At 43.6% G+C, this 23,980-nt stretch overlaps 1 protein-coding gene across 1 annotated transcript; it reads right to left on the minus strand.

Moving 5' to 3' along the window:
* Positions 1-353: 353 nt before the first annotated feature.
* RAB39A (RAB39A, member RAS oncogene family) lies at positions 354-9,069 on the minus strand (the record flags this gene model as incomplete). The annotated part of the gene is made up of 2 exons (XM_082005784.1): positions 354-780; positions 8,747-9,069. The coding sequence occupies 2 exons, from the start codon at positions 9,067-9,069 to the stop codon at positions 354-356; spliced, it is 750 nt and encodes a 249-aa protein (XP_081861910.1).
* Between the last annotated feature and the right edge of the window lie 14,911 nt (positions 9,070-23,980).

The following is a 23,980-nucleotide window of genomic DNA, read 5'->3' on the forward strand; positions in this document are numbered from 1 at the left end:
GATCCTCACCTAGCCAGCCTTGATTTTAAACAGTATTCAAAATACAAAGCCCAAGAGAGGATGTTGTCACGATGATTATTGCGCTTTCTGAATGTCTTGCTATAGGATTAGTTTTTCCTTTAGCAATATGTAATTTCTTTTCCTGAAGACCACACAAAGTTATTGTACTTGGAGAAGAAAAAAAGCACTTAAAGTTTTATGAAGTTATGACCTAGACAGAAGCATACAAAACCAAATTACCATTTCAGCTGTTCAGCTATGTCATGATCTAATATTGTTTCAAAATTATTATTCTGTTATTTAGTTGGCATCATCTTCTGAACACCCGATGTGTTCTTTGGCATGCTAGAAATTCAGCAGATGCACTGTCTTCTGGGCTTCACAGCTTCTTCTGATGAATGTACAACATTTGGAACAAAGCCGCTTTTGACACCTTCCCATCCATCCTGTATTGAGATTTCTCCTTTTTTTACAAGTTCATAGATGTCTCGTGTAAGAATTGTAAAGGACTCTTCAACATTCGTGGCATCTTTTGCTGAAGTTTCTATATATTTCATACCACAGTCCGATGACAGTTTTTCAGCTTCTTCTCTTGTAACCTCACGCTGTGACACTAAGTCACATTTATGTCCTACTAACAGGAACACAATCTGAAAGGGCTGCACATGCATTTTTGCTTCTTCTAGCCAGTCTTTCACATGTTCAAAAGATCGTCGATTTGTGATGTCAAACACCAGTAAGCCACCCACAGAATTGCGATAATAAGAGCGTGTTATTGATCTGTGAAGGAAAACAAAAGAAAAAGGAAAATTAAAATACATTTTCACTTTATTTGTAAATTGATTACTTCTCCATGTGGCGATGTGTTTTTATCTACTGTAAGTGTTATGAAATATCTTTTTTAAAACAAATTGGAGTTTACTAATTTACCTTCTACACACAAAAATGTTTTTTTCTTTACAGTCTGTTTTTTTCTTACATTCAAAAGTCACTTTCTAAACTTTCTTGAAGCCAACATTTCTAGTGTGAATTTTGAATGCTGAGTTATTCTGCAAACTACTCTTTATTAGGAAACTGTGGCACATGTCCACAGCATAAAATATATATCTCTCTCTCAAATACTTCTTGATGTTAAAGTCCGAGTCCTTCAGTTTTACACAAACACGCACTTCACTTTGTTCTACTCAATTATTTCAAACTGAAAGATGTAGGCAGATGTCAAGATACCTGGAGCCTAAGCTTGCCAATGTACAAGCGTATCCTTTTGCATTCCTTGCAGAAAAATTCTTTGATAGAAAAGTTTGTACAGATAATCATAATTCTCTGTGCTTGCAGAAGTCAACAGGTAACAGACTAAGAAAAGGAACTCCCTAAACAAAACTGTCCAAAAGTAACTGAGCTGAGCAAACACACACTTGTTACAGCCTTGGCAAGAACACTTCTACCTCCAGCATCTCTCTCACACAAAGGTTCAAAAGCTCTTTATTATTGCGTTTACTCTGTTTTGGCATGAGACTTCCCAGACTGGCAACAGATATTTTCTACTTTTGAGCCCTCTACGTTCCAGAACATCCACTGGAAGGAATTTTGGAAGAAGGAAACCCTTCCTCTGGTTGAAACGATTTTTAATACGCTCTAGAATAAATAACAATGTGTGTTAGAATGTATATAGAGAGAAGGATATAGGGACTAAAAAATTATTTAAAGTCTCTAATCATGAGCAATAGGGGAGGATGGAGAAGGTGGAAGAGACATTTTAAAGGAAGTGACAGCCTACCAAGGAGTGTCTGCAAGCGCTTATTACGAAGCATAAATATATAGCTAGTGTATATATACCTATTCTCCAACTGAAAAGAGATGCGCAATCTCTATTAACAGTCATTATTTGAAATCATAATTTAGCCAAGGATTAATTCCATTTTATCTTATGATTATGAAGAGGATGCAGCCTCAAAACTTTTGGAATCAGGATGAATTGTACAGAGTAACATGTCTTTCCATAACATTAGCTCCCTCTGATTTTCAGTTCATGCCATTTTTTATAGTGTTTTATAACAATCTGAACCTAGAGGTATAATGACCTAGCAGCAGCAGTCATATCACAGATAGGTAAGTGCACAGCTAGATAAGGCTTAGATTTCTTGGCATATCTAAATTCATTTAGCCACAGCAAATGGCATTTGAAATGGTTTTATTTAGATAACAGGGAGGGATTGTTTGCCCTAATGTTTAGAAAGATCTTTTCTATGTTCCCAGTAATACAGTCCATGGAGTGTCTCTCTGAACAGTTTGTATGAGAAGACAACAGGATCTTACCCTCAGGTTAATTCAAGTAGCCTCGATATGAAAAATGAGACACGGTTTTGCAAAATTATTTAAGACCATAAATGAGGGGTGTCACATTTTGTGAAGTATTAAATAAAGGTGCCATAAAGATCTGTTTCACGTTTTCTTAAGCAAAACTAGGTAAATATATGGGAGAGACAGCAGTCATTTTTTCTATATTTTTGGTATGTATAATTTGAAATTAGTTTTCTCATTACCAAAAAAAGGTTGATATATTAGAGAGGCTTTAGAAAACAGTAACAAAAGAAAAAAAGTAATATAAAATGTTTTAAAGATACATATGATACATATGATATCATGTTATGTGATTGTCTAACATCTGAGAAAAGGATGATGTTTGTTAAAATATGGTTGACGGATATTTTAATAGTTTTACTATTAAGGTGAGTTATTATTTGCAGTTATGTTTCAAAAGAAAGTATTCCTGACAAATAAAACAAAATTTTGAAGCAGAAGGTTTAGGCTATCAACTGGGAAAAATGCCTGGGCATGTGAGTGTGGTAGGTTGTTCAACAGGTTCTGAAACATCTTACAGATGCAAAGTATTTGACTTAAATATGACAGAGTAGATTAAGTATTAGACACATGCTTTTTTTTTGGCTTGTTTTTTTCTCTGTAAAGCTAAGTGCAAGGGCAATTTTTGCCTCTCATTAATATTACCTCTAAAGATTATAGGACTTCTAAGTGCCTTCAGCAAGGCATAGGCAGAACTGCAACACCAACATCTAAGGTTGTGCTGCACTCAGCTGCATATCTAACCACGGTTCCCCGGGGAGCCAAGCGCCCTGCCTCTGCGCAGGCAGCGAGCCGCTCAGCGGGGACAGCCTTGCCCTCCCTCTGGGCTGGAAACAAACCATTGCTCCAGGTGAGTGCCTGGAAGGGCTCTCCTTGGGAGGGCTTCCCAAGGGCACATCAACATGCACGTTAACGCCCTCAGAGGGGTTCAAGCTCCTCAGAAGATGCAGAGGAACTTTCTTTTAGCACAGTGGAGGTGCCTATCTTTTTCACACAGATTCCTCGTGTGCTACTTCACAAGGCACAGGTCAGTGTTCACAGAGCCCATGGTACAGAAGCCTCTCGAGAGGTTTTGCTCAGAAGATGTATAGCTTTATAGACTTTGCAAGCCATGACAATGTACTGCATATGTCTTCACAGAAAAAGCTTGATGATGAGAGTACATGGTAGCCAACAAAAGGTAAGGAGGGCTGACAGTAAAAGGCTCTCGTGCAACAGCTTGTAGACTTGGGAAAGATGTTATGAATGCAAAGAGTTTATCTGTATTCCATGGAAGATGGAACAAGTCCTGAGCAAGAGACTGAGTGAGCTTTAGCAAATAGACAAACCATGCCAGTCTGCAGAAGTACCTCAAGTTGAAAGTAGAGGATAGCAGAGTACTCAGCAGAATTCAAAGACTCTATCAGAGACAAGGTATCTGAGTATGGACCATAGACAAAATCAGACTGGCCTTTCTTGTGTTCTTTCACAAGCAGGGAATCCACTTACATGATTATACACACTTTGGTAAGTGCTGCAAGATCAGACTCTAAAAGCAAAATGACATTTTTAACTACCTTATTGTCACTTTTTGAACAGAAGGAAAAAACCCCTAGGGTCCTGCAAGCTTTTCAAGTCAGGATGATGAACTGGTGACAGGTCAGGTCTGATGTAGTCCAACTTATTCATAAAGGATGTTCAAATTTCCATTTCTCAAATTATCCCCATGCAGATCCTAAATTCTTGTTCAAATGATGGCTTCTTCTGTAAACTTTGGTTCAGCTAATTAATGTCATTAATCTAGCATTATGGAAAGGAATGTGTTACTTGCAGCACCATAATTAATTTTCTGCGGGGAAGGAGGGAGAGGGGAGCACTTCCGTTGGTAGAGGGAAAGCCTTACATTAGGGACAGGGTGGGATTAGGGTGAAAAAGTTATGGTCAAAGGGCAGCCTTTCTTCTAAAATTGGGGAGACAGCAATGAAGCCTGCCATCTCCTTCCAGGAAACCATTCAGAGGATGTTCTGGTTGGAACCGGGAAGCAGAACTTCATTCAGATTTCGAATCTGGAACATGTGCCTGTGACTCTGAATGAAAGGGGACTGAACCCTTAAATCCATCCCTGCATCTGTCTTTCTTCACCTGTCTTATCTCTCTACCTAAAAGACTTTGTTTTGCTTCTATCCCTTTGTGCCAGTGCTTCCTTGCTGCCTCCTCTCTCAGCTTCTCTTTCACAGAAGACTCTGAACCCTTCTCAAAGCGCTAGCTAATGGAAGTGCCCAAACCAATGTGCCTGCCTGGGTCTTTGTTCAAGGTGCAAGCTGATATTTCAGGAGGGAGTCTTCCTGCTTCCTTTGGCTACACTAAATGAAAGGAAAAAATCCTCCTACTTAATAGAGGTGACTGTAACCCCTTGGTGACCGGAGGCCTGCGTGGCTATGCAGCTCCTCCTATTTCAGGCTGGAGTGTGCATGTCATGCCAGCCACTCATGATGGGCGTGCTACAGCCTCCGCTCATTCCACACTACATATGCCAATAAATGCCATCTTTGCCTCAGACTTACAAAAAATGATGTAAGCATTATTGAAAAGGTAATTCTTGTTTTCTCCCCCACTCCATATAAATAAAACAGAGACTACAAAGCTCCTTATCTATGCTGTTGTTAAATATGGACCGTACTAGCATTCTCAAGACCATCCTAAGTTTTTATTTTAAGCAAGAATACTTGTATGAATAGTATTTTTTCTCATTTCATATAATGCTTGGCATTCATAATAAAAGAAAGGTAAATACAGATAAAGAGTTGGAGAAAATAAGTTTTTCCCTATTAGAACATGCTAAAAAGGTACGGCTGCACTAAGTATTGAGGGAACCACAACACTGATATTGAATGCTGCAATGTTCCTCCAGGTGGTTCTGTATTTGAAATTGCTGGAGGTGAGACTGCTCCTCAAGAAGTTGTATGTTGTGATGTACTATAATGATACATTAGGATGTTTTTCCAAAGGATAACTTTGAAGTCTTTAGTTTTAATTGAGAATATTTGTTAAATGCAGATCCTAAATTCTTTTGTAAATTATGACTTCCCATGTAGAGTATCTGTTAGTTCCACTAATTAATTCTGCCTAAACTACCATTATGGAAGGGGAAAACACTGTCTAGAAACAGAAGTCGTTCTCTTAGCTTAATCTAAATATTGGGTTCAAGATGTAAGACCCTAATTAATACTCTCAAGAAAAGCCTTGGTAAGATGATGGCCACCAAATAATTGTTTCTGAAAATGAATCAGAAGATGTATTCATCACATTAGACTATGGCTTTACAGTGACTTTAAATCAGTCACAGTGTTTCTTTCTTGTTATGATCTTACTGATCTTTACTAGATGAACCAAACTTTCACTAAAAGCTTTATCTAATTTTGAAGACTTATTTTTGTACTATGATTTAAGACTACATTTTAATGGTATTAATTTTGAAAACATGTATAGCTTACTCGAAAAGAAGAATAAGGATAGTGTTTTATTTTCAAGCCATGTGTTAGAAACAGAATGCATATAACATCATAGTCTACTAAAAAGTGGGATAATGTAATTCAGGCATCCCCACAATATTTTGCCCCTACGTTCTTAAAATGAATTCTGAGTCTTAGCACCACTGCCGAGCACTTTATAGCCTTGGCACTTTCATGTTTTAAATATATTGTTGGATTTAAATACAAGAAGATTAAACAAACAAAAAAATCACAGCACAGCAAAGTAGATGATATGAAACACAGCCAAAGCAGCAGATTGCTCTAAATGGCAACTAATCTCAAGACAGAGAGAGACCTAGGGTGTCCCCCTCATTCACCTTTATCTGCATTACTGAGTCTATACTAGGCAAGTCTATAGGTTCTTGTTCTAGTAAGGTGTTAAAGTTATTGATTATGTTGTTGTTGTTGTCCGTATGGCACCTAGCACCATGGGAGATTCTGCTTTGTGAAGCCTTACTGATGTCAAAGAAAATATAGTCAGTAACTGCCCTGCCTGAGCTCAAAATAAGTAAACGGTCCAGCAGCAGTGTTTGTTTGCAGCTTGCTCACCCTTCTTGTGGAAGTGGTGAGAATTCCTTTATTTGAGAAGTAATGCAAACACTGCATATTAAAGATGATTTCTAAGACCATGCATGAAATCCAGTTCAAATACAGCAGCATCAATGAACTAGACACATGCAAGAATTTTTCCAAAACAATTTCAGCAAGCAAATAAGAGCTGTCTTTCAAGCGAGCATGATGGCAGGTGTGTCACACCTTACTTTTCCCCTGGGAATGTCCCTAATGCCTGGGACCAAAAGAAGGGGGTTATTATGCAGCCAGTAGTTTGCCCTGCACGTAGGGAACTCCCCAGGGAGCTTTAAAGCCAGGTTTTACCTCCTCTAAAGTCTCAGTGCAAGTGAACCAGAGCAGAATTGGGAATCAGAACTGCAAACTGCTTGGCATTCCACAAAATTAGATTACTTATTGGGATAATTAGTTCTTCCCCAAGACCATCTTTGCCTGTCATCTGTAGTCTTCTCCATTAGCAGAGAGCAAGATGTGCAAGATTTTAACCTGTAGCGTATGACTTAGTAAAATATTTGTAATTTACTTGAGTAAGTGTAAAACAGACTATACAATAAACTCTATGATGTTTGCTACACCAACTGACAAGAAACTCATAGCAGAAAAAACCCCACAAATGTTTAAAACTACTTCCTTCAGTTTTTATCTTCTGGGTATTAGAAAAAACACAGATGTATACTAGTTGTAAATTTAAAAGCAACTTGACTGCATGACTCATCATTGTATATCCCCTGAGCATTCCCAGGTTAAAGGATGGCTATCATTTGATTTAAAATGTATGCAAAAACTCTCTGCATTTGCATTCCTTTCAGTCAAGTGCCTTGTCATTGGGCATCCTGCCTATTTGTCAGCAAATTCAAAATAGAGAGATTATACATTCTTAGTCACTTGTTTACAAGTATTTCATGTTCTTTGCTGGAAAGCACAAGGAAGATGAAAAATGCTAAGAGCTTGCTATTATCACTGTTAATTTCTTTGCTAACCCCTCAGAGGCCTGCCTGCAAAAAGACATGTAAAGTCATGACTCATGCAAGCCCAGGAAAGTTTTTTTGTTATTTCACTGTAATGCATGTTATTGAAAAAAGGGATTGATGTCCCCTGGGAAGTCAGTGAAATCCCACCTCTCCAGCTGCGTGTGAGAATCTGCACAACTGTTGCAGCAGAAGACAGGGAACATAAAAGAATTGATTCTGGCCAGTGAGGTGACTCATTTCAACCCTACTGCTAGTATCCCAGTAACAACCAGTATGTGGGTCAGGTACCACGTGGATGGGCATTAGCCACCCACCTGAGTTCATACCTACTGAACCCCAAGTCCAAACTAAAATCCCTACACAACTTGCCTGAAGTGGCAAGCACTACAGACACAACAGAGCCACAAGAGTGAATGATAGTACCAGTTTGTACGTTGGGGAATGACCCTGACTCTTTCAGGGCAGGAAAAGGGGGTGCTTTTGCTACCTGTTTGTGACAGAGAGAACAGAGAGGATGTAATAGTGCGGGATTTGAGCTAGTTTAGCTGCAGTACAAATGATAGTAGTATTAGTGAAGGCTCCTGGCAACCATCAGTGCAGAGCAGGTGCAGGAGGCAGATAAAGCACCAGAAAGGGACAGTAGCTGGCTGCCCGATGGCTTCCACGCTGCCAAGGCTGCACCGGTGCTCGCAGTGCTGCCATGCTGGAAGGAGGAAGAGCAGGGAGGTGGCCTGGTCTCTCCAGATTGCACGGGAGGGAGAGTTATGGCAGAGGAAAATACTGCAGAGGTGGATGAGTTCTGAGGTGATGACAAAGTAAGAAATGCAGAGTGAAGCAGGGGCCTCCTGCTGCAAAGAAGGAAAAAACCGTGGAGGAGGGATTGCTACCCTAGGTCCAGGGCTTCTGGGCAAAGATGGGGAGGAAAGGAGAAACACGGCAAGGCCACTTGTTACCCCTGGTGAGAGCCGGGAGGGGAAGGGGAGCCGTTCCCCGGTGAGCGTTCAGGGAAAGGGTGGGGAAGGAGGAGGCTCCTGAGGGGGAACTGGAGGGCGGTGGGGTGAGAGGGACAGTGGGCAACGGGGTGGGGGGCACGGAGAGGCGACGGTGCTGAGGCGGGACGGCAGTGGGGTGGCAGGCTGTGTGGGGCAGAGCAGGCAGGTGGGTGCAGAGACGTGCCGGGGGGCAGGGCAAAGTCCCTGGGGCAGGAGACGTGTCGGACGGTGAGGGTACGGTGCGGGAGGGCGGCGGGGGCCAGGGCTGCCTGTGCTGGGGGGCCGGCAGGTCTGGGGGGGCGGAGGGGAGGGGTACGGGGGCAAACCCCGGGTCCTGTACCTGAACCGCTCCTGCCCCGCCGTGTCCCAGAGCTGCAGCTTGACCCTCTTGCCGGGCTCGATCTCCACCAGCCGGGAGAAGAAGTCCACCCCCACGGTGGGGTCGGAGTGCAGCGGCCCCGGGAAGCGGCCCTCGGTGAAGCGGTGCAGGAGGCAGGACTTGCCCACGGTGGAATCGCCCAGCACGATCAGCCGGAACTGGTAGATCCAGATGGCCGCGTCCATGGCGGCCCCGGCCTGGCCCGGCTCCGCCTTGGGGCTCTTCCTGGGGCTCCTGCGCGGCCGGTGCCTGCACCGCGCTCCCACCGCCCCAACGCCCGGCATCGGCGCAGCAGGCGGGCGGCGGCGGGGGGTGCGCGGAGCCCGGGGAGCCGCTCCCGCGGGTGCAGGACGGGGCGCCCGTGCCGGCCGCGCCGGGCAGGGCGGCGGCCGGGTCCCCCCGCCCCGTTCCCGGGGCGCCGCGCTGGGCTCCCGGGGCTGCCCGGGCGGGGCGGGGCGGGGCGGGCGGTGCCCGCGGGCGCTGTCCCTTCAGCACCGCGCTGCGCCCGCCGCCGGCCCTCGGACCCCGGCTGCGCGCCCCCGCCCCGGCGGCCCCGGGCCCTCCCGCCGCGGGTGCGCGCTGAGGCCCTCCTCCCCTGCCCGCTCCTCGTCGTGTGCGCGGCGAGTCGGGCCCTCCCCCGCAGCGGGCAGGGCGGGCCCGCGCCACGGCGGCTCCGCGGAGGGGGGCGGTGGCGGAGACTCTGCCTGTGCCCAGAGCCCGGCTCCCCCAGCACAGCAGCCTCTTCCGTGGGCAACAAGCGGAGGGGTGGGCCGGGAGAGGGGGGAGGCTCGGGGGACGTGTAACCAGGCCGGCCTGGAAAATCATCTGAGAGAGAGAGACTGGCTGTTAGAGCGTGAGGTTTGCAAAGAAAAGCGGGAGCAGAAAGGAAATGCCGGGGAAGGAGCGGAGGAAGCAGGTCAGGAGGTGAAAAGGGGTCAGGGAGCTGAAAGGCGTCCAGCGGCGTGGGAGCTGGGCAGGGGCTGGCCGGGGAGTGTGAGCGGGAACGGAGACAGAACACGCAGAGGAACAAGTGCCAAGTGGTAAACATGGGCTGGGCAAGTGGTGAAAGGGAAAAGGAGAGTTAGTGGTCTGGATATTCCCAGAGAGACCATGCAAACTGTCTTGAGAAAAGGCATAATACTGGAAATGGCAGGGAAATACACTCTTAATTTCCCGGTGGAACAAACTGCATGTATTGGGCCTTTGTGAAAGTCCCCTTACCTATGGCAATAGAAAATTCTGTCAGCAGAGATGCCTGCTGGAGAGATTTCCTTGCCCCCCTGGGATCTTCAGCTAAGTATCATGTTATGATAAATCTGCTGAGCAATTGATTCCTCAGGTTTCTTTTAAAGTCTCAGAACCACATGGGATAACAAACACTAACAGGCCTCAGATGGCTGGTAAGGGCATTCGAAACAAATAAGCAGAAGTCCTAGGGCTTCTGGTAAAGAGGTTTGCAGCAGCTGCTTCTGCAGCTTGGGCTGGGGTGAGGGAGCTGGGTGCAGAGAGCCCAAGGACTGAGTGGAGTAGGCTGGGTGAGCTGGGAAGTAGGTTGCTGCTGGCAGAAGGTCAGCAGCAAGTGGATACTCCTATGAATAAGCACTTCAACAGTGAAAAGGACAGGGAGAGGAGACGAGCGACATTTTTTTTTTTACACAGCCTGCTGTTTTCCTCTGTTAATGTCAGGCACAGATGCAGCTAAACCATAACTGCCTGTGGCTGGTTGGGGGCATACGTGAAACTACATTTCTTTTGTAACTCTGGGGGGCAGTTTGTTATGATGAGTATTCTCATTGCCTGAGTCTCTTTTTGTCATTCTGATGTGTTACATGGCCACCAGTGTTAGACAAGTATGTCTCCCCTCATAGGCTTAGGTAGATCTTGCAGCTCCACAGCGTGGATGAGTGAGACTGAGGACATCTCGGCCCTTCATCTGACCAAGGGCAGGGTGAAGTCAGAAGAGGGGTTTGCATGCACCGCTTGGGAGATCATGTCCTCCAACCCCAAAATGAGTCTGGCTGGGTTGTGCAAGCTTGGCTGGCCCTGGGACACTCAGCCGAGTAACCGCAGAAGCTTCCAGCAGAGGCTTGGCCTGAGCAGCCCAGAATCTGTAATAAAGGCACAGCCAGAACTGCCAGAGGGATCTATCTGGCTGTGCATGCCAAGCTGAAGCTGCAGGGTGCCACCAGCTCTAAGAACCCAGACTCTTCCAGGACCTTTTTGGCTGGCCAGTCAGTCCCCAGAACCTAGTGATTGTGTGTTTCTGTGTGACTTCAAGTGTTTTTCCCCCTGAACCCTGCACATTTCTCCCCTGTACTTTCACCAGCTATTCTTGTAAAAAATAAATTGAACATAGCTTGTACTTTTTGCTCCTTTGAGTAACAATTAAAATAAAACAATGTTAGCTCAGAGAAATGAACCTTCAGAAGAGTAAAATCAGTCCAGTTCCTGCAGTTCTACATGGGACATGATTACAGGTGATTCCTAGGGATCTTTTCTAAGTGTCCCGACAAATGTGGCACTTACATACAAGAAGTATTTGCATGTGAAACAGAGATATGAGGTATGTGGTATTGGTAGCTCTGATACTTGTCAAATGTGAATAGGACAAAATTTTAAGTGGACTTTACTCATTATATAAGAGCTAGATCCTGTATGGATCACCACCCTGGCTAACAACATAGGTCTTCAAAGCCTCAGGTATGTGCTTTCTAACTTAGATGCCCAGCAGATTCCTGTCCTTTGCATATCTGGGCTGGAAGAACCTCACACTAATGAGTTAGACAGCTCATTCCATTCCTAACAGGTGAGCGAAGTCAATTTGCCTACAGCGTTTACAGTTGAGCTAAATATGTTTGCAAATATTTTCAGGCTTCCAGAGTCTGGTCTATCTAGCTAAGCTTGTCATTGTAGAAAGACAATGGTATATAAATTCACATATATCCAAAGCACAACCTCACACCTTCATTTGGAACTTTTGAGCGTCATATGTGAAATGCTACCTAGGGAACCTGAATTTCTCATATCTGCTGTGGAGTGCACAAGGTGGGTGAATTTTATCTCCAAGTCATTCAGTTTTTGTTAGTTTACCAGTGAGTACAGAGGTCCTGACAGCACGCAGTCCATCACAAAGATATCTGACCAGAAGTCAGAAAAAGCGATCAAAAATGAGTATGCTTTGAGGAGCTGGAATGGTTAAAACAGAAGGTTAAAGCAGCAACATGAACCTGACTTTCCTTCAAACAGTTTCCACCACCTGGGCATTGGCAGCTTGAATCTGCTCTTCTCAGGAAGGGTGAATTAAACCTAAATTCTGGGAAATAATAAAAACCCCAAACAAACCTAAATCTCCAAATCTACTGCATTATTATCTAGATGACTGCACTAAGCCATAAACCCAAGACTTTGCAATCTAAAAATTCCTCATTTCTTTTCACATTTTTGACTTGGCTTGGATTTTTCTCAACCTTTGGTAAGTGGGTAGATCATCAGGGGTTACATAGATCACAGTGCTCCTGAAGAATGTGAACACATGATTACATGGAAGTTTAAAGAAGCACGGACAAAAGTAATTGATTTTTAATCCAAGTCAACCTGAGACTTAGAAACTATGCTTTCTGCTGTCTAAGAACCTAAAAGGGACCAGTCTGGAAGCAAAATGCCATCCATGCCTGTTTTAATTGCCTAGGCTATTGATCTGGAGACTGATACAGCTGCTCATTTTATCACAGAGATACTTTCAATAGATGAGCCGTTGGAAGATGCTGCCAGCTATCTCTTCTTTTGATAGAGCAGTACTGGAGGTGGGATATGCCCTACTAATGAGCAATGACTCTCCTTCCTTTAAGATGTCATCAAGCCAGGGAGGTTTCACCTGATGGTGGAAAGGATATTTCTTACACCACAACATTCTGGTAATGTTTCTTCCACAGACTTCTTTGATGCATGTGTATAAATTTAGTATCCAAGTAGTAGAACAGCACTCCGTTGAAATGATCAGTCTGCCCTAAAATCTTGTAAGTGGTATGAGAACAAATCTACTGTCCTTCTTACTTTTTGCAGTTCATAGTATTTGATGGGTTTTACACTTCCTCCTGTGGTGTTAATTAGTGAGTCACTCCAACTCTTGCTGAAGCTAATGTTCCCACTGCTGGCTGGGAGAGCCGAAGCAGGGGCAGCAGGAACGGCAGGTTGAGGCCAAGATTTTAACACCACTCCTGGTGTCAGCCTTCCCTTCTGAAAGTTTCCAAGAGTGCTCATATCTCCTCAAACACCAAAGGCAATTGGGTAGGACAGGAAACCTGCAGGACAACAGGCCTGCTAACCTTGTGGTCCACAGAAATCCTCGCCAGTACCAACAGGAGCAATGGGGTGTTCCATCTGCCCTGGTTCAACTTCTTGATCTCACACCCAGGTGCTAGGGTTCACCTCTGTGCTCACTGTGGTTAACAGCTCCACGTTATGCTGGGGCTCATCTCACTATGCCAGATGGGATAGCAAAGAAGTGCAGGGAGAATAGTCACCTGGCAAGATGCTGAAAAAAACCCTGAGTAAAGGGAAATGTGTTGACAAGTTTTGTGTTTATTGCTTAGCATCACCTTTTTGCATTTGTTACTTGTCGCTGGAAGTTTATTTCTGATACTGTGTCTGGAACAACTGGAGCTCTTCACAGGTGAAGGAGAAAGGAATATTCTAGGAAAACATGGTTAGGGGTTGTAAGCCTCTTTCAGTTTATAGTATTATTAATGATTTCCTGTATAGATTTCAACAAATAAATGGTTGGTAAGGGTATACTTATAGTGTTCTAAGTCTCTGTGTGGTAATGTGGTCGCTTTGACCTCTTAGAGGATGCCCTTGTTTGATGAGGGTGTTCCTTATGTTGTTGAGATAGTTATGTGCATGGTAAAGCATCAGTATAAACATTGGGGGAAAAAAAAAGCTGCACAACTGGGTCAATCAGAATCCATGGATGGACTTATAGATAGCTAACTAACTAACTAACTAACTAACTAACTAAATATCTACATGCAGATCCACTTTGTTCATGAGATGTTAAAATGTCTCTGTGGAGATGATGCAAGTGAAACTACTCCACAGCAGAATGAACTCACAGAGGCAGTCAGTGAAGAACAGAAACACCCAGCGGGACAAGGAAAACTTCTCCTAACTCCTCAGACCTGATCTTCCAGAGGAACCTATAACATAACTTCAAAGACAAGCCTGGGAAGTAAAAGTCATAATTTTTCACAATATTAAAAACCAAGGACTGAGTATTTACTCAATAAATGTTTTATAACCATTAAATATTTTTATACTTTTCCTCACATCTCACCAACTGTTAAGCTGTCCCTGTTCCACACAAGTAAACAGTATCTATCTGATCTACAAGCACATCATTCTCTCGCTCCTCTTTGCCAACTATTTCCTCCCTCAAAATGTTAAGTAATGTTATGTTATATTCAGAGCAATCACTCCCAGCTTGATGTTTGCTATGTCTAGATCAGACGTACAACAAGAATTGTATTTCCCTTCCAAACATCAATTTACTCCAAATGTAATAGATGGTATCTATCTCTGCAAAACTTGCTGCCTTAAACATCAAAGATGGCATCTTAGATAGCCACAGTTACAGAAGCACATCTGACTCAGTAAAGTGTCAGGAAAATACAGGAACATGCAACCTGCTCCACTAAAATACTGAACTGAATTCATGAACATTGACATTTCAGAGTTAATGCCTAAACTACATAAGAATCTGTCTTTAGGTGGGATTAAGATTGCCTTTAGGTGAAATTAAGAACCAAACCCCAAATGGCAATTTATTCTACTCTGTAAAAAAAGTGCAGTATGTGTTCTCATGCCTTCCTTTTTGTTGTTTATCAGTCTTACACCTCACTCTTCCATTTGTCATTTGGAATGACTCCTTCTAGGATTCTGTGTATTCTTTGCTCTGATGAAATCCATCTCCTGCATTTCTTTTCTGTTTGGGAAATGCGTGAAATGATATAGATTTCCACTAATAAAGAACGCTCTTTGAGCTTTGTGCTCTGAAGGAACCCTACAATTCATTGCCCGCCATCATGCTCATCTGTATTTCCCAGATTCCCACTTTGCTCCAGACACATTCTCTGATAATTTCTTAAGAGGAGTATTATTTCTAATGGTCTTCCTACTGTCTCTGTCCTATCCAGTGCCTGCAACTCTCCTCATGCTTTATACCGTTGCAGGCCTCAAAAAGAAGACACTGATACATAAATGTAATTGCTGAGCTAATTCAGGATGGGCAGATAAATCTCCCTGCACTGTTTTCAAAAATTAAATTAAGAACTTCCATGTATAGCAGATGCCACCGAGTTTAGCCCGCCTGGAAGAATTTCCCAGACAAATAAGCTGTGATTATATCTGCCAAGCTTGAACTGACTACCTTAATACAGTATGAGCTGGTAACACAGGTAATGTTTCTTTTCTTGTGAATTACTTGGGTGGGAGGCTGGAGTGTTCTAGAAACTGTGGTGGCAACTACTAATTGGCCTCAGGGATGGAGGACTTCAAAGAGATTTGGCCTCAGGCCACGTGATTAGCAGAGCCATTGCCAGCTTATATCAATGATCTAATATAAAAGTCAATAAATAGTTAAAATGATAGCTCTTTGGCGGCACCCACCACATGGAAGCTTAAGCCCAAGAACTGTAACACATAGAAACTAAGCTGTCACCCATACATCCAGTATGTCAACCAGTCAGAATGAGTGACCTATTCCTATGGGGTTACTGGTATAGGACTGGTCTAAACTAGACTGGTGGGGCTGAAGCTGTGATCTGTGTGTGATGTGTTTGCAGAACAGGAATCATTATCCACTTACCCATCCTCTCAGGCAAATAAATATGAGACTGTGTATCACCGAGTACAGTATCACACCACCCAATCTCCCCATGACCATGGGATGCATGGTGTAGATTAGAGACAACTTTCATTCCAAAAAAGTGACAGCTTCCCTGCACCCCTACTTCTGGTGCAAAGGCTTGTCTTAGGCTTTGTAACTGGAAGTAGGTCCCATGGTCTTTCACCTCAAAAGCATGGCAGGAACCACCACACTGACCCACCCAACCTTCCTCCAAGATTGCACCATTTCTCCCGCAGAATGAGGAGCTTGTGAAAGAAACCACAACACCAGCCTACCCAACTTCTCTCCCTCACGGCACCATCTCTCCCACGGCACAGGGAAGTCATGTAATTTGTAAAATTTCATATATCTGTGTATTAAGTACAATTGGCAGGTTGGGAGGGGGCTGTAGGGGTGAGCTCTGTGGGAAGGTCACAGCCACACTGGACACAACCGGTTCACAACAGCTCTACCTGATCCAGCGCAGGCCACAGCTGAGCACATCAGCCAAACTGGTGGTACCTCTCAGACAATCAGGTGGGTTTGTAGCACCTCTGAAAAAAAGATTCCTTTAAGAAAGGACAGAAAGCACCAGTACAAAAGAAAAAATGATGAAGTTGGAGGAGGAGGAAAGAGAAAAACATGCCTGAGCAGGGGCCAGAGCCACAGAGCCGCCCGAGCAGGGCCCGCGAGGCGTGACTCTAAAGGGACAGCTACTGATGGAGGAACCACCACGCAGATCCCAATCTCTTGCACTGGCCATTGCCTCACCAAAGGGACTGAGTGTATCGGTGGCAAGGAGACAGGAGAACAGAAAGAGGGGGGAGAGGCATGCAGACGGAAGAAGCAGTGTTTTTTATGAGCGTTTGTTTGCACTACATTAAAGAACCAGCTCTCTAAACTCCCTCCCAAGAAGGTTTCACTTCCACTAGCCCTTCTGAGTCATTCTGTGTTACTGTCAGGGATATTACTGTCCCTCCAAACTAGACTGTTCTGGTTTAGAAAGAAATACAGACAAGCCTTCCACCGGTGAAGTCTTGTTCCTGATCCCAGCTAAAACATACTTAGAATTGAAACAGAACTCAGCAGTTCTTCTGAACGACCCCAGGAATGAAAAAACAATTATCAACAGGTCAAACCCCCACCCTAACACCTGTCTGAGATTTCTCAAAGTCCATTTGAGCATCTTTGCTTTCAGCTCTTCAGCTCTTACACCCCGGAATGTGTCTGGGTTCAAAAGGAAAGCTCCCTGGTTTTGTAGGAATCAAAGATGTTTAGGGATTGTCAATGTTCAAATCCTGGAATGCTGCTACTCACATGCTACAACTCATTTGAATCAATATATTGATGCTAGTGGGTATGTTGTTCTCTTTTTTATCTGCTGATGGATACAGCATTGAAGGAAAGGAAGCTCCTTAAAGCTGCCTTATGTGCCATGCTAGACGAAGCTGCCAAGCAGCACTGTCCACCGGAGGGCAGTGAAAGGCTGGGGAAATCTGAGCAAGACTGGAAAATGCTTCTGCCTAAACATGGCACCTAATTGGAAAGATCCCGAATTCCCAAGACTGAAAGAAAATGGTACACTGGGCATAACTGGCAGAGTTTTAGTAGCAGTGGGGCTACATGGGTGACCTGTGTAGGAGAAGGTCATGGACTGCCCTTCAGTCACAGCCAGTTCCAGCTGTCTTGTCAATGGACAACACCAACCCACCATGTGCCAAAGCCACATACACATATGTGTGTGCATGTGTATATATACAGCATACAGCATCTGTGGATCTGTTGGGAATATGTGCAATAGGCCGCCTCACTACTGACTGCATCTGGCAACATGGAGCTGTGGCAGCCTTGCCTCTGTTGGGCTACCAGATTTGGCAAACTTCAAGCCAATGAGTTTCTGTCATAGAAAGAAGCTCCAGCATTTGCAGATGAGTGACTCTGCACAAAGTACACCATTCACACCACACCCTTCCCAAAACCTCCAAGCCCAACAGAGGTCTTCAAGCTTTCCCAGGTGATATGCTGCCCAGTAAAACAGGGAAGACATGACCATTCCTGCCTAGGATTTGACGCATCTGTTACAGAAGGCAGATGAGCATCTCATTGTGTGGCAGGCAGCAGGAGCTCAGGTTCTCTGCGACCACTGGCCAAACCTATCAACTACTTACAATAATCAGAGGTCATCAAAGAACACTTCTCCCTGAAACATGGGGAATCAAAAAGTCAAATGGGCAAGAAAACAGCAACCAGTTCTGGGCAGTGGGCCACCTGCATTACCACTGGGCCAGTGCAGTGAACAAGTTGGATTATAATGCATTGCCAGTCCAGAAGAAGGCTGGACGAGCCCTTGGCTGAGGCAGGGATGCTGTGCTGGTAGAGAACAGGCTGTTCCTGTAATGCATTAGAACTACATCTCTATGGGGACGGGAGAGATGCAGGGGACTGTTTATCTTAATGATTTAAGACCACAAGGTGGGCAGATGATTCCAAAGTGTACTTCTCTACAGTGCTTCTGTTTGCTACTGCCAGTTTTATTTAAGTTCACAACAGCAGCCTTGGGTCATTGCTGGGTGACCTGACTCTGGTTTCTGGCCTGCCTGGCTGTTGGTGGGAGCTTGCTCTACAAAGCCTGAGGAAGAACAAGAGTGGAAGAAAAGCACATTTTCATTTCCAAGCCCCAGAGAGGCTGCAGTGGACAACAGCAGCACTATTGTGTTCTCTGCAAAACCTGTTCCCCTGCCAAGTCTAAAAGGGGGTGAGGAGCTGCTTGCCCCAGTGGGGAAACAGCACAGACCACACGTGAGCTAGGACTGACTAGGCAGATCTCCGAGTTCCCTTCTCAGCCATATGAAAAGTACAGTGCGAGTCTGAAGAGAGGAATGTAGGAAGGCAGAGAGAGGGATAAAATAGGCAGCATTGGAAGCAAGCCATGCAAAGTTTCACGAGTATCAGTGCTAGAATTGGGTGCACCCAAGCTTCTATTCAGATGAGTATTTGGCCGGATTGCATGTGCAATAGGCACTTAATCCACCAACAAAAGGTCACTATGAATGCAGTGCAGCAGAATAGTGCCGAAACTTCAACTCGCAACATTTATTTGTAGTGTCGAAGTGCAGGGACAGAAGCTGTAATTTTAGCTAACTTCAGAAATTAAAGAAAGATCTTTGGAGTATGTCCAACATCCTCACAGTTCTTAAAATATATATATTTTTATATATACATAAAACAATAACATCTGTGTACCTGTAATGTTTCCGTGTGCGCCTTCTGTGTGTGTGTATTATTGATTTGGCAGAATTCACATTTTAACATTTAGAGTATGACAATGAATGTTAAAGATTTTCCTGGATAAGCAAACAATGAAACTACTTTTCCTTCCTCAAAACATATGTTATGACCTGGCATGCTAAACAAGCATGATATATACTGAGGAAATTGCTCTTTACTCTTTAAAAAAATCAAACATTCAAATGAAATAGTTAGTATTTATCATTATTTAGACAGAATATCAGAACTATATAGAGAGCTTTTTAACAGAAGAGCATTTGCTTGTATTTTTTTCCCCTTCTCTGTTTTCATAATGATTGTTATAGGAACTTTTGGGCTTTTATCTTCTTAATTATCACTTAAGTTGCCATGCTTATCATCTTTCTTGCTTGGGAGGAAAGGTGGTTTCTTTGAAACTCTTAAGGACCTTTGCAATTCATAGTTGGGTCAGTGCTTATTTCACTGCTGGCTTAAAGTTGTCTTATTGCCAGAGAAAAAGAATTCAAACCACAAGCAGTTAAAATACCCAATGTTTTTCCTTTTTCCCTTTGAATCTGAGTGGCCTTTCTCTACACATACCACAGTCCAATAGGGCTGCTAGTGTAGCCAAAGCAGAGAAATGTGGCACTGTCTAGAAGTTCAATCTTATAAAAGTACGTGATCCCAAATTTGCTAGGAGGTGAGAAGATGAAGCCCACTTTGGTTTCAGCATTTCTCATTAGAGAGCTCTTGAACCTAATTGCTTCCTCCTTGGTGACCAAGACCATCAATGACTGCAGTCATCCATGCTTACAATACAGTAACAGTTTTACAACATAGTATACCGATACCTAAAAAGAACTAACCATTAGTGTAGAATGTATTAAAAATATTAATTGAAGAAAGTTTTGAAGTTTATAGAATCACAGAATAGTTTGGGTTGGAAGGGACCTTTTAAGGTCATCTAGTCCAATCCCCCTGCAATGTGCAGGGACATCTTCAACTACAGCAGGTTGCTCAGAGCCCCGTCCAACCTGACCCTGAATGTTTCCAGGGATGGGGCATCTACTACCTCTCTGGGCAACCTCTGTGTCACCCTATGCAGGGGTACCCCAACAGGACAGAGCAGCACCCCAGGCTGCCCACTGAACCAAGCCCTCCTCAGACACGGACACAGAGGACAATAGGCCCCAGAGAGCCCAGCTGAGGTCGGGCCTACAGCCGCAGGGGTACGCCTCCTGCCCGCACAGCCCAGACGAGCAGGCTGCCGGCGCTAAGGCCCCCCCGCCCCGCACCCAACGGCCGCGCACGCGCTCCTCCCGCCCATAGCCCCGGCGGGGCGGTGCAAGCGGGGCGGCACTACGATTCAACCGGCGCGAGGAGCGCGCATGCGCCCACCTCTCGCGGCCAGCCGAGCGCGAAGGGCGGGCTGCGTCCGCGCGCTCTCGCCCCGCCCTCAGCCGGCAGAGGCGCCATCTTAGCGCGAGGTGGCGCCTGTCGCTGTGGTGAGGGGAGCTCGCAGCTTCCGCCGTTGATAGCAGAGGGCCTAGGTGGAGGAATAGGAGCTGGAGCTCTGGAAACCCGTAATAAAGTTCAAGTACAGCTTTTTAAAAATAAAGATTTTAACATGGAATTATAGAAAAAGTCCATATTTCACCTGCCAAAATCTGTATCTTGCCTTAAACGCATGTTATGTTTAGCCCATTTTGTCTTGCGGAACACAGTAGGTTTATGTGGCTGCATTAGCAATAATTAAACTTGGTAAGAAATTGCGATGAGGTGTTGTGCTAGTGGTGTGCTGTGCTGGAGACCTGTCTGTCTGTTTGTGACTTAATGGCATTTTAATACTGTGACAAGTATTTTTTGCTGAAGCCAATGTGGAAAAGCCTTGGTGCTGAGGGGATTCTCAGTGGTTTTCAGGATCAGACACACAGCCAGGTTTATTAGATGGACCGTTTTTATAAAAGACACTTTTTCCAGAAATAAAGTCCAGTTTCTGAGGTTAAGATGTGTTTCCCCCACTGTCTTCTCTGAAGACTCCTCCATGACAGCAGAATGCTTACTGCCCTACCAAACACCACAATGAATGTTTTTTAGTACAAGCAGTTGTCCATATGAGACTATAAAAGAGTTTGGAAGGCAATTACCCAAGTGCTTTTAAGAGTGTTCTTTTTCTCTAATATGCATTGTCTAATATATTGTACTGTGTACAAATCCAGGAAGCATAGTGGTCTTTTCATAATGCAAAAGTAATTAGAGCTCTTTGAAAAAGTTTTAACTCACTGTTGCAGATAACAAGAGAGCATACCTTAGCATGCTGAGAGAATTGAACAACCATTGATTTCTACATGCCGCTTATAGAAATGGAAGGTGTCTTGGAAGTGATCATCGTAACACTAAGGTGTTCATGATGTGACTGCTGAATTTGTGGCTGATATCACTGTCTGGTTTGGTGGGCTGGGTAATGGTGGCAAGGGGCTTGGTGGTATACCTGGGCTGAGTGGTAGTGGACTACAGGATATTGGTGGATCAAGTGGTTGTTGTGGGGGGGTACCTGAAAAATTTGTGTCATACAGAAAGAAAATGTAAACAAAAGAAACAGGACACATGACAAAAATTACAGTTTTCTTAAAACAGTGACTTTGTAATAAAATCATGCAAGTGATTTCTGTAGATCAGTCTAACCACTCTTTTTCTTCTTTCACAGATGTAACAGTAAGTAGTTTTCTAACATGGGATATTACAATTATCATGCCCAAACAGAATGACAAAGCAATAATCACAGTACTCTCCTACACGGTCATTCAGTCTTGGATACCAACTCTTTGCCTGTGTATTTCCTGTGGAAGGACCTAACTTGTAGTTTCTAGAACTGAAGGCCAGGTAAGTAAAAGTTGTAAGAAAAAAACCAAATTAAATTCTGGTCAGCGTTATAAGTTGCATATCTTTGGATAAGACCAGCAAATTTCATAGACTTATTGCTACCTTACACTGTTACAAATGAGATAAAATTCTGAAATGTAGAGAACACTTGACCATGAAACAGCTAAGATTTCATATGTTTTATTTTTGTAAACCCTTCCCCAACAAAACTCCAAGACTAATTCCTCTATCATTAACTTATTTTTCAACATACCATTGATTTTACTGAGGTTCCATACATATTAAGGCTGTCAGATAAAGAGAATTCTGTGATCAATCTTAGTCCTAATGGTGTCATAATAGGAATAGGAATAGGAATAGCTAAAACTATGTGGTTATATTTCTTAGTGAAATTGTTTAGGAAAACATTTCAACACATGAAGTTAAGTGGGTACTTAACATTTTCCTAACCTGGTGACTAAGCTCTGCAAGTGTCTGGAAGACTAATATTTTCTGACACTCATATTGACCAAAAAAAGGTGAATTAACATTGCTTATTTTGTATTCATTTATGAGAACAACTAAACAATTTCCCTTTGAATGTCTATTAAACTGCAGGTTCAAAATGTCTTCCAATATCTTCCCACGTGGTGAAAGTTCAACTAACGTAATGCTATGTTGTCCTGGTTTCAGCCAGGATAGAGCTGGTTTTCTTCACAGAAGCTAGTGTGAGACTGTGTTTTGGATTTGGGATGAGGAACTGTTGAAAATGTGCTGATGTTTTGGGTTGTTGCTGAGCCGTCAAGGACAGTCCAGCTTCTTGTGCTGGTTTTTCCTAATTCTCTCCCCCGTCCCACTGCGGGAGGGGGAGTGAGTGAGCGGCTGGGTGGTGCTTAGTTGCCGGCTGGGGCTGAACCACGACATATGTTAAAGGCGCAGCTTGCATCATTTACTTATTAGTGGTCTGTCTTGCCAGGATTAAAACAGAGAGAGGAATGCTGTTCCACAGGTCTGGTTGACACCTAACCTCCTTAACTTTTATTCTACTTTTACAAAACATTTTCCTCTCTCTCCTAACTTAAAGAAGGTGTTCAGGAACTATTCAGAGTAAAAATACCAAGACCTAAACTCCAACATTGATAAAAGAAGGGGCATATTTAAAAAAAATCTGTAAATACTTAATACTGAAATAGAATGTTCTTGAGAAAAGGTAGTTATTTTTCTAAGGAAGAATTGATATGAAACATGTGCGTGTTATTTAACTAAAATTTCTTCAAGCAGGAAATTTTAATGAAATGGCTTTTGTATATGTAGGAATTTTAGCAAAAAGAATTTAAAGCTGTTTACTTCTGCATTATTTGTATAACCTTACAGTATCTGTTTTCTACAGTATCTTTTTATATGTAGAATAGTTCTGTTTTACACCATTCAAATGTCTGGTGTTACCCATGTTTTGTTGATATTGACAAAAGCTAAAATGAAGAAAAAATAATTTGACCTCAGTTCCACATTGAAGTTGATGCTCAATTTCTGTTTTTTCTTGTGTAACACCTAATATGCTTCCACAGAGTGCTTTTCCTCCAAGTATGGTTTAAAATGTCAGAAGGCATGTTTTGATTTTAAGAATAATGTTCTTCCTAAGAATAAGTAACACTTCTTTGAATAGAGATACAAACAGCAAAAAGAACGAAGAAAAAATAGGTAAGACAATGTAAGACTTCAGAAAGGAACTGGAAGAAACCGTGCTTCTGTTAAAAACTACTGAAACTACCCTGCAAGATCACCTTAATAAGCATTACTTTGTTTGGGTTTGGGCTCTCCAGTACAAGAAAGAAAACAGCATATAGGAGGCTGTCCAGCGGAGACCACCAAGGTGGTCGGGGTCTGCAGCATATGACATCCAAGGAAAAGCCGAGGGAACCTGGAGAAGAGAAGGAGAAGGGGCATCATTGTGCAGTCTTCATCTTCCTGATGGGAGGACATAGAGAAGACAGCCTGACTTTTCTTGGAGGCATGCAGCAAAAGGACAAAGGACGACAATCTCAATTTGCCACAAAGGAATTTCTGACTAGATAGAAAGATTTTTTTTACAACGAGAGTACTTAAACCCTGAACAGGGACCTAGAGCATTGTGGAATCTCCAACCTCGGAGATATTCAAGCTTAACCGGACATGGCCCTGAACCACCTGCTCTAGCTGACCCT

The sequence above is a fragment of the Phaethon aethereus genome (genome assembly GCF_964289735.1).
Source record: "Phaethon aethereus genome assembly, chromosome: 1".
Classification (NCBI taxonomy): domain Eukaryota; kingdom Metazoa; phylum Chordata; class Aves; order Phaethontiformes; family Phaethontidae; genus Phaethon; species Phaethon aethereus.